The sequence below is a fragment of the Lineus longissimus genome, chromosome 3 (genome assembly GCF_910592395.1).
Source record: "Lineus longissimus chromosome 3, tnLinLong1.2, whole genome shotgun sequence".
Classification (NCBI taxonomy): Eukaryota; Metazoa; Nemertea; class Pilidiophora; order Heteronemertea; family Lineidae; genus Lineus; species Lineus longissimus.
The window spans coordinates 8,351,860-8,362,767 of record NC_088310.1 but is presented as its reverse complement, the minus strand read 5'-3'; the positions used below and the strand labels follow the sequence as shown (position 1 = coordinate 8,362,767).

Here is a 10,908-nt window from a genome sequence, read left to right as displayed (position 1 = left end):
GGCCATGTTGCGAGGTAGCTAGTAGTGTTAACCACCAGGCTATAAGACTGCTCATTGGGCTATAAGGCTATAAGACTGCTTATTGGGCTATAAGGCTATAAGACTGCTTATTGGGCTATAAGGCTATAAGATTGCTTATCACTGCAAAATGTAAGACGGCCAATCACTGCTGCTCAATGCAACTTTTCCATTGTTGTTGGTTGCCGACTATGAAATGACTATATGACAGATACACATCACTGAGTAGTCTGCATGTCTTGGCTTCAACTGACTCTGACTCCAAACACAAAATAAACACTCAAAGATAATTATTTAGAACAGGCACTTTCTTTTATTCAGTTCCTTTCGTTCATCAATTACTATTTTTATGAATAATAATAACTTTATATACCTTTAATCCTATATAAAAAGACAATTCTCATCAGGCCAAGATAAATCAGCATTTACCAGGGGACATAATGTAAAACTTTCATGATTCTCATAATAATTGAGATATATGTAACGGTTCCCATTCAAACTTTTTTTCCCATTCAAACCTTTTTTGTACACGACTTAACTAATATATATAACTCATCACATACACCACTTTTGCAGTTGTTCAGGGAAAGGGTCAACAGCTTGTTATGTAATCTTGTCCATTTACCTGATTAACTGTGAATGCGACAAGCGTGGTAAGTAATGTATGATAACCCGTACAAAAAAAATAAGCTGTGTTTGAAAGGGGACCGTGTTTGTGACCCATTTTGAGAAATTTGTGACCCAATACTGCTGATAACTGAAGAAACTGTACTAAGGTCTGATACAGCGTTGTCTAAACCCTGACTAATCAGATTTATAGTGCCATATGCCAAGTGTGCTGGAGCCAGAATTTATATACTCCCAAAGAATAATTTTCCTTGACGTCTTATAAAAGTGTTTCCAACTACAAGCAACCATTGTATGACGTAATTTAAATGATTGTATCCGGCTCCAGTGGCACGTTGGATTGGGAAATGTTTGTCATTATGGAGATCTGTTAGCCAGGGTGATTGTGAAAACTGAAGTTTGCTTTCAGAGCTGAACAAGATACACAGTATGTTGTACAATTCAAAAGACTGTACATATTGTTCAGTGCCCATCGTCAATCACCAATCGTTCCCAGAAGTGTATGACCAGGTTAAGATGAGGTAGACCCGATTTCCCAGCAGTCCATACTGGTATCACTATTCGAATCAAAGGAAGTGTATTACCTGCTCTGTCAAAAGTCATGTGAATAGCTCAATGTCTATCTCTGAAACCAAGAATAGGTCAATGTCTATCTTTGGTGCAAGAATAGCTCTATGTCTATCTTTGATACCAAGAATAGCTCAATGTCTATCTCTGATACCAAGAATAGGTCAGTGTCTATCTTTGGTGCCAAGAATAGCTCGATGTCTATCTTTGATACCAAGAATAGCTCAATGTCTATCTCTGATACCAAGAATAGCTCAATGTCTATCTCAGATACCAAGAATAGCTCAATGTCTATCTCTGATACAAAGAATAACTCAATGTCTATCTCTGATACCAATCATGGTCCACTTTTGACAGAGCAGGTCAACTTCTCCATTTCCTAATACCCATCAGAATCAGCAAGTAACATTTCCAAACTTCAGTGAAATTCCACTTAGGTTTACAGCAGATACACTCCAGTACTATAATACTGCTTCTAAACTTCTGACAAGTAAACGCAACCCTATAAGAATTCTGTAAGCTGGACACAAGATAATCAAACTGGCAAACACAATGCAAGTTGACTCGCATGCTACATGTAATTACAACTTAGCTGTGTTCAGTGACTTGGCAACAGAGGGTAACCATTAAGAATGTATGGAACTGTGACCAGAGCAAAAATAAGATTTCAAAAATTACTTGTTTAACATGCAAATAGCTTGATCATGTTGATTTGTTACAGCCTGATAAATTTTTGTAAGAACTAAATTTCGAACCGCCCCTACAAAAGAGAAATTATGATAAAAGTCAACCCCCCTCATAAAGAATTTGTGACAATACTCAATATTTATTAACATTATGTAAATGATATGCATAATTAATTAACTGTGTATCATTAACTGTACAGAACAGTGCCAACATATATTTGAACATAAATACGAAATTTGACTTAATTATCATCAACCAAGTGAATTTTCGTAATACCCAAGCTAGGACGTTTTCCTTCGCTAACTCAAATAAAAGATTTTCATGCAGAAACGTTTTTGTTAGAGACCCAATTCTTTTACATGAAATCATACTTTGTACTTAAAGAGCAAAAACATTCTTGTTCTTGCGACCCCCACTCCCCAATAGGATATGTTGATGATGTCCTGTACAAAAACAAACAGATATACAGGCTAGAATTCTATATACACCATGAAATGAAACTTTATACATAATTACAGCCTAAAAAGTAATCCAAATGGCAGTCAGTGTATCCAGAGTTTGCATTTTATAAGTACCCAGTTGCCAATGACAACCCTATGCTCTAAAACGTAGAGAAATACTGATGAATAAATTACGTGCGACGGATCCCCGTCACTCTATGTCCTGTACAGCTTCTACAAAATATCTCTAACATAATTCTTACAAGAAATATCGGTGAAAAAACCTGGAATTCTCCAAAAATAGTTCTGTACAAAACGTATGCTTGTAGGACAGGGATAAACGATGTTGAATACTAAGAGGGTTCAATCTTGGGACATGTTTTTATTGTTTCTTGTCCTTTCACATTCACCAGAGCAGACAGACATTTTGGATGAAATTTGGTACAAAACAGCTGGAGTTGACACATTTCTATGATATGTTTTTCAATGGAATGGATTGTAGATTTGCGATATGTCTTGAACCAAATAATCCCTTTAACAATTGAACAATACAAAAATATTCATTTAAATTTGGGAAACCACTCCTGGTGCTGGTAATTTCGATATAACACCGACTATGTCCAATTAAAGATATGATTGGAACAAAAATGTCACAATAAGGAATGTCGCCATCTAAAACGTCAAACAAAGGATGTTCAATGTATAAATCTAAGATAACATGATGGTCGTCAAATCTCTGATAATCAGGCCCGTTGAGTTTCTATATTGGCAACACCAGCTATAGCAGACGACATATTTAAAAGCGCATGATGAGTCGAAAACAATGGACCTGTTGTAACAGTCGTGAAGAATTGGACGGAGAAACTATCAAATTGATATGTAGGTTCAATGAGTACTAAATAAGCACAGTGCACTGTGTGCACGATGCACAGTGCACTGTCAAAGTGCTCTGCCCTGTGGACTATGTACGCGCTATGCACTGTGCACTGTGTAAGCCCTATGCACTGTGCACTGTGTAAGCCCTATGCACTGTGCACTGTGTAAGCCCTATGCACTGTACAGTATTTAAGCACTATGCACCCAGTAAGCGCTCTGCCCAGGGCACTTTGCAAGCACTATGCACTGTGGACTGTGTAAACGCTCTGCACTGTGCACTGTGTCTTGAAGAGAAGAATTGGTCTAGGTTTCAAATCATCCATTTCAATGTAGGCCTAATCCAACTTCTGGGCCCTTTCTGTCTAGTTTAAGACAGCTACCTTTATAGGATGCCCAGTAAACGTCTATATGGGATACCAGTAAAATGATTGGCAATGAACGGGAGTCAAATCACAAGACAAGTTCCTGGTACATCAAGCACATTTTTCAATACTGAGACTTTTGGTATTAGGACAAAGTTTTGTATTCACAAATCCTGAATGACACCGTAATTACATAAACTGTTTCAAATTACAACAAATGAACAACAATTTTGGATCATCTGATTACAAAACAAAATGGTTGGCAGGGAGGCGTACCTCCAAAAATTACTCATGGATAAGAAAAAAAAGAAACAGACCAATATTGATTTGTCTTACTTAATGACTTCAACATCATTTTGGCAGCAATTTGGGCTTTGATGGAGCACATTTGCAGTTAATGAAGTCACGACACTCCACCTCATGATGCACTGAACTGCCAAAGCGCTCCATTGAGGCAAAGTGGTTCACATTGGTACTTGCAGTAAAGTACCCTTTGACAAGCAACGTTTAAGAACCCTCACTGATTTCAATTTGCCTTCCCACAATACCTGCAGCCAAGTCAGGCCAATTTACCAACACTCCAAAACACTACAGCGCTATTAAACAAAGTTACAACAAAATGAAATTTGCATAACTATCTCTCGTGTCTGATAATTGAATAAACCTCCAGAGACTCAACATATTTCTCTAAGACCTACATAATGAAAGGAATGTACAAACAAGAAGGAATTCTCATGAACATAATGTAGCAGTTATTGAAGTTTCCCTCTTATCCCTCTCTTAAGCCTAAATGGATAGGAATCCATCACAGCCCGTCTGCTAATAAAGAAGGCCGGTTAGCAGTCGTGAGTTTAACATTTGAATTCATGAATCAAAAACTCAACAGCCCTGGTGCATACATGTATATCACAACAATCGCACCCTGCAGAAGGGAATGAATCAACCCTGATGTTTAAAGTCAATATGTGACCCGTCAAAGCAGAACCAGGCACATGTCACTCTCAGCTTGGCAGGTAGAGACGGGCTGCTGTTATATGATTGTTGTCTGCCTTTTGTGAAATCTGAGGACATCAATTTCTTCCATCATCACCTGGTGTTATTTAGGCTCATCTTCTGAGCGGCATGCACCTCCTTTTGCCTTGACGGGTCACAAATGTTGACCAACACAACTGTCACTGGCGGTCGATCGTGTTGAAGAACCATTCGGTGAATTTCCTAAGCTGGGCAGCAGCAGTTTGCGATTCCTCTTGGAGGCGGAGATTGTCTTTCTTGAGCTGTTCCACTTCTGCTATTAATTCTTGTTTTTCTTTCCTTTCCTAAAAAACAAAGGCAGACATTAATAAAGATATCAGATTATACTCATCAACGCACATGTATGTAATAGAAAGGAAACTTTTAAAGTGCCTTTTTAAGCTCTCTTTACCACAAAGAGCAAAATAAGGCACTTTTCCTGCTTTTCATGCATACATAATGATTGAAACAACTTTTCACAGCCATTTTAGGCAAGTTCCCTCACTAACTTACTCTTCCTAGCTCTTCCTGGAGGTCATGATATTTTGACTCTAGATCTTGTTTTTGGCTGCTGGGGACAACCTGCGGACGCCAAGGAGTGGGAGCACTGCAAACAAACAAAACCAAATTAGTTTTCATTTCAGTCAAGTGAAAGAGGGTACATTGTACCACCAAATAGCCCATTTCATTTCAAAATGTATGTGACCTGTCACCGAAAAACCAGACGCATGTCACATAGAAGATGAGCCTAAATGACACCAAGTGATAATGGAAGAAATTAATATACACAGATTTCACAAAAGGCAGACAAAGTGAAATGAACAACCAGTCCGTCTCAACCTGCCAAGCTTAGAGCAACACTGGCCTAGTTTTGCCGAGACGGGTCACATACGGTAGTTTACTTTTTCAACAACATCAATAGTATTTTAGAGATTTGGTCCTTGAGATATAGTACTTTAGCACTGATCCATGGTTAATGGCCTCAAATATTAACAAAATAAAACCTTCAAGATCACAATGAACAACAGGACCTTACAAATCTCCAGAGCAACACTGCTTATTCTAGCACCACAATGTAGGGAGACCGCTGGTAGAGTAGGGATTAGAGCGCCTTGGCTAATAATCAGGAGGTTTCACTCCCCCTTTTACATTGGCTTGAGTTACCTACCTTAATGGATGGTTTCTGACTGAGACAGATAGTTTATCTTGCATTGATTGTTCCTGGCTGGGTTTAGGTTTAGACGGTGAGCGGTCAGATTCCATAGCACCCTGACCATCCAACGGTCGAGCAGACGTTGATTCATCAATCTGACCAGCTGAAGTGAAAGAGGGGAATATAGGTTTTAACAGAATTGCCAGACCATTGCTCAAAATATTGTATTCAGTACTTATAGAGGAAATGGTGACACATCATGTTGTGCTTGAATCTATAGCAACTAGCTCTGCTCTCAAAGACTGACAGGATGCCAGAACATGGGTTTGTCCAGACTTGAGTTCTTCACAAAGATGAACGGGTGTCAAAAGAATTGAGCAAAGTGTTGTCACGAGCAAAAACTTTTTCAATCAGTTAAGCATTGCTATTTTCACAAAAGAATGAAACAACTCCTGAGATCTACTGTGAAATTTGTTGTGACGCTAAAATTGCACATTTTCACCTGGGGACAAAAATATTGCATTTGCCGCCAAAATTTAATGTTCAGGACATAAGGGTTGACATTTTCTAACTTTATATGTTTGCATTGAGACAGTGCATTCGTAAAAACCGCAAAATAAAACGCACTCCTAGACAGTATCACAGAGTGAATGAATGAATGAAATTGTCATTTATATAGCGCCCGTATCACTGGAACAATGTTCACAGGCGCTCATAAGCTTGCACAAACAAATATGTTTTTAAGTCTCTGCGGAAAGTATTGACGTCCTGTGCAGCTCTCAGGGTGGACGGTAGTGAGTTCCACACCTGAGGCGAAAGAATGGAAAAGGATCGTCCTCCGAAAGTTTTTAGTCTGTATTTGTTTTCCTTTAGAAGGTCCATAGATCCAGAGCGAAGGGAGCGAGGGCAACTGGAAATTGGAAATATAGAACTTACGTTCTACATGAGGCCCTCTAGTTGCAGCATCAACCAAGTGTGACCATGTGATGTCTGACGGATTGTCTGGTAAGGGCATGATAGGACTAGGCTCTTGACGAGCGGGTGGGGCGCTCCGTAAGTTCTTCATTGGGGTACCACCAGTGATAGCCCGCGGCGATAACCTAGAAAAGATGACGATAGATCACAAATAAATTCATGAATTTGTAGTGATGGGGGTGCAAGTATTGACGTCAGCTATTTGTGCAATCTGTATCAGATGACCCGTATACTTGCAATCTGTATCAGATGACCCGTATACTTGCAATCTGTATCAGATGACCCGTATACTTGCAATCTGTATCAGATGACCCGTATACTAGCAATCTGCTCACACGATGACCAATGTGCTAAACTGTCATTAGGCAAGTCACTTAACCTTATTTCCTCACGTTTTCTTCAAGTCACTCAACTAGTATGCCACCTACAAGGCTAATTTACGCAATTGATTCCAAAATGTTTGGAGACAGGATAAAATGGTAATATTGTTTTAAATCACGGTATTGACCTTCAAATAAGCCATCGTCAAGAAGAAAATGATTCCAAGGAGGCAATTTTACCTTTGTTCTTTGCTAAGTCCCACAGATCGTTGAGGCACGGGTGGTACTGGTCTATTTGGGGTAAAGATGACATCACTCACGGCAGCAGACATGTACGATCTCTGGCTGGATCTCGGCGTGTTAGCACCACATATACTCTCATCGGACAGCGTCCTCTGGAGACGCGGAAACTGTTTGAAATCAGTAGGCGATACCATACTGGTTGGACGACTAGAATGCTGAAAGAGGAGAGAAGTCTTTATCAACTGACTGCTTTAATTAATCCTCGTCACTGACAGCTTTTGGGAGGTCACAAACACAAGTGCCTGAAGGTGGAGGATGGATGCCCAAGGGATGTCCAGGCTCCTGTGCGTCAAACGTATGTCTTATAAGCATAGATTCTATGCAGGACCTATTTTTCTTAAAAACTGCTCGTCTTTTGTGACTATTTCACTGTTTGAGAACTTGATTTTTTTCATGAAATTTTTGACAAAAAAATTTCTTCAAAAACCTGTTCCCAGTTGTTAGAAAGCATGTTAGCTCATAACATCAGGGTGACAAGAATGATCTAACAGGCCTTCTTACAACCGTGCCCAGACTTTTTTACCAAGTGTGGACCCTTCCTCACTGAGCCAAACGCCCCACCTTATATTCCTTATGTTCCCTGTGCCCCCTGATGTCGGCCTCAGAGACATCAGGGTCGATCAACCTCATCAACTCCTCCTGAAAGCTCCGTTCTTTCAGCGCCTCCGTCGGCTTGATGCTTGAGTGGGCGGACACTCCTGGACGTAATCGAATGGCGGCATCGTCTAACGGGGCAGCAGAAAGATTCCTGAAAGATGGCAATGAAATAAGATCGGTAAGAAACCTCAAAGACCTTTGTTAGAGTGACAATGCTGTTCAGTGAAAGAATTGGCGTCAAATGGCCTAAGTTACTGCTGTTCAAGAAATTAGGATGATTCATTCCAGCCACACCCAATAGTTTTTGAAATATCTCTAAATCATCTCCATACCCAGGGTCAAACACAGGACATTTCTAACCAGAGAACTTTCGAAACGATTGAGTGTTGCTATGAACTTGTCCCCCAACCGGTCTGGTAAAAGACTGTACTGAGGATCTACTTTCTTGGACTTGAAATTTTCAGTCAAACATGTAAAGCAATGATATAAAACCCATCAATACCATATACGTATTTATCAAATCTACAGCCAATTGGTTTGGGAAGAAAGAGAAACCCCCAAAACACCTCCTTCTATGATAATAAACAGTATCAAATAAATAAATCAAGCTGACAAGTATTGGCAGGTTCAGTCGTGCAAGAACTATGTGACTAAGATTCTTGATGTCAACGTTGAAACGCATACTAAACGCAAGTCAAAACCAGCTGCCCGTTACTAAGCCCACCCACCACTCCTTGATATAAGTCTAAGGGTTCTACTCCAAAATGGCAAAGAATGGTCAAAGAGGTGAGTAAAATTTCATAAGTGTAATATGCAGAAACAAGGGTGTTGCGGTTGTAACTGTGTTAGAAGCATCGTTACTTTTGTTATCAGATGTTCGAGAAGACAGACGTATTTTGTCATTTGTTCACTTGTAGAGAGGAATGAACTCCCAACTCTTCAAAACGAATTCTGCGAAGGCCATAGAATAGTGGCCATTTGGATGCATGGACGATGAAAAGCTCATATGTGTAAGAGTCAATGAGGTCTGATATAGAATTCTGTGATGGTCATAGAATAGAGGCCATTTGGATACATGGATAATGAAAGGCAAATGTTTTTAAGAGTCGGTGAGGTATAAAATGCCCATTTCCTTACAAGAAATGGCCATTTTGTTAGTTCATACTTACCTATGGAACACTTTTGCATGTTACTCCATTTGGGCTCAAACACAAGAGTATCCCTTTAATTTTCTAAAGGGAGAACTGAGTTAACAGCTCGGCCGCCAGGCGGCGCCCTGACCGATCCCGCGAGATCGCGCCGATCTCATGCCGCCATATTTAGTCTTTACTCTTGAGCGTTAATAAAGAGTATGTCCCGTTTGTGGGGACGGCGGGAGGGCCGTGTTCCATAGGTAAGTATGAACTAACAAAATGGCCATTTCTTGTAAGGAAATGGGCATTTTGTGTCATTCAAACTTACCTATGGAACACTTTTGCATCGAATCCCAGCAACCTATTGGAGGTGGGAAACGAGGACTTACCTAAGGCTGAGCTGTTGTTCCATCCAGGAGGCACCACCGGCATATTAGCTAAGGAGGACCGCCAGGGGAAAGAAATGGGGAGAACCGGAGGACCGGTATTTTGATCTCGGTATTACAATCATATAATAGAGAGTAATAGACCCATTCTCCGGAAAGCGCTAGAATTGCGTAATAAAACCATCTTCTTTCCGGCAACAGAGCTTAGAGCAAGTAAGGCATGTTGAAGGGTGTAGAATGAGTTATTGCTAAACAACAATAAGAAATTGCGTCCTTTCTAGTCTACTAGGGGTTGCCTGGATGTTGAAGATAGGGCATATCAAAAATGGCGCAAGATGCGCGTTTGACTCTTCAATCGGGCTTCCCCCCCCTTTTTTTGATCTAGCCAGGATCAAACAACATGCCCCGCAGACACAATCGGGCCGATTGTGTGCATGCCATCTACGAGGGAAGAAACGTCTCGTAGGTAGAAACGAGAGAATGTGGAGTGATTACTCCAACATGCAGCGGAAACGACTTCTTGAAGAGCAACTCCTCGGTAGTTAGCCCAGGAGGTGGCTAGTGCTCTAACTTCGTGCGCTGAGATGTTAGCTAGCGCACGAAGATCAGAGGAAGTCTTCAAGGTGTTGTAGGAAAGACGAATAGTCTCCACAATCCACCTTGAAAATAGTGGCGGCCGCTATCTCTCGTTTATTTCCCTCCTTATAGGACAAAAACAAACGCTCTCTCCCCTGGCGGATACCGGGAGGTTTTGTCCTATTTATGTAGAACTTTAGGGCCCTGACGGGACATAAAGTTCTGTCAGGAAGATCATAAGAGATCGTTCCTGACAGAGAGGGAATAGTAACCGGGGGCCGAGAGGCGGCCGGTCCCTGGTTCTTCGCCAGAAATCCTGGTATAAAAGCCAGGATAACCTCCCCTCCCTCTCTAAAAGCCAGCTTCTTAAAAGAAAGTGCATGGAGCTCTGATCTCCGTTGGGCGGTAGCCAAGGCTACTAGAAAGACCGTTTTGAGTGTCAGATATTTCATGGATGAAATAGACATGGGTTCAAAAGGATGCCTCATGAGCACCTTAAGGACAACAGAGAGGTCCCATTTAGGGGTGTTGTGAACCGGTCTAGGACGCTCTAATAACATTCCTCTGAAAAGAGGGGTTATTTGGTCCTCCCAACGAAGATCCCAGGTGCTTAAAACACGGAGGGTAGAAGCGATGGCGGACTTGTACCCTTTTATAGCCGTGACAGATAGTTGTCTTTCCGTGAATAATTCAATAAGGAAATCAACTAATCTGTATATAGAGGGAGAGATCGGATTAACTCCGTTCTCCCTGCACCAGGAAGTGAAGGTAGACCACTTTCCTTGATACACATCAAGGGTAGACCCCCTTTGAGGTGCGGACATGCGCTTGACAGCGATGTCCGAAAAGCCTCTCTGGTGGAGATGCAACTGGATAA

The 10,908-nt window shown here is 41.0% G+C and overlaps 1 protein-coding gene across 1 annotated transcript in view; it reads right to left on the bottom strand.

The window, feature by feature from the left end:
* Nucleotides 1–308: 308 nt before the first annotated feature.
* Nucleotides 309–10,908, bottom strand: part of LOC135485655 (signal-induced proliferation-associated 1-like protein 1) — a 69,859-nt gene continuing 59,259 nt past the window's right edge. The window contains exons 18-23 of the mRNA XM_064767977.1: nt 7,901–8,087; nt 7,277–7,494; nt 6,678–6,841; nt 5,757–5,904; nt 5,102–5,195; nt 309–4,893 (exon numbers count right to left, since the gene is read on the bottom strand). Of these exons, the coding sequence (XP_064624047.1) occupies nt 4,750–4,893; nt 5,102–5,195; nt 5,757–5,904; nt 6,678–6,841; nt 7,277–7,494; nt 7,901–8,087 (955 nt within the window). The 3' untranslated portion in view covers nt 309–4,749. The remainder of the gene's footprint in view (nt 4,894–5,101; nt 5,196–5,756; nt 5,905–6,677; nt 6,842–7,276; nt 7,495–7,900; nt 8,088–10,908) is intronic.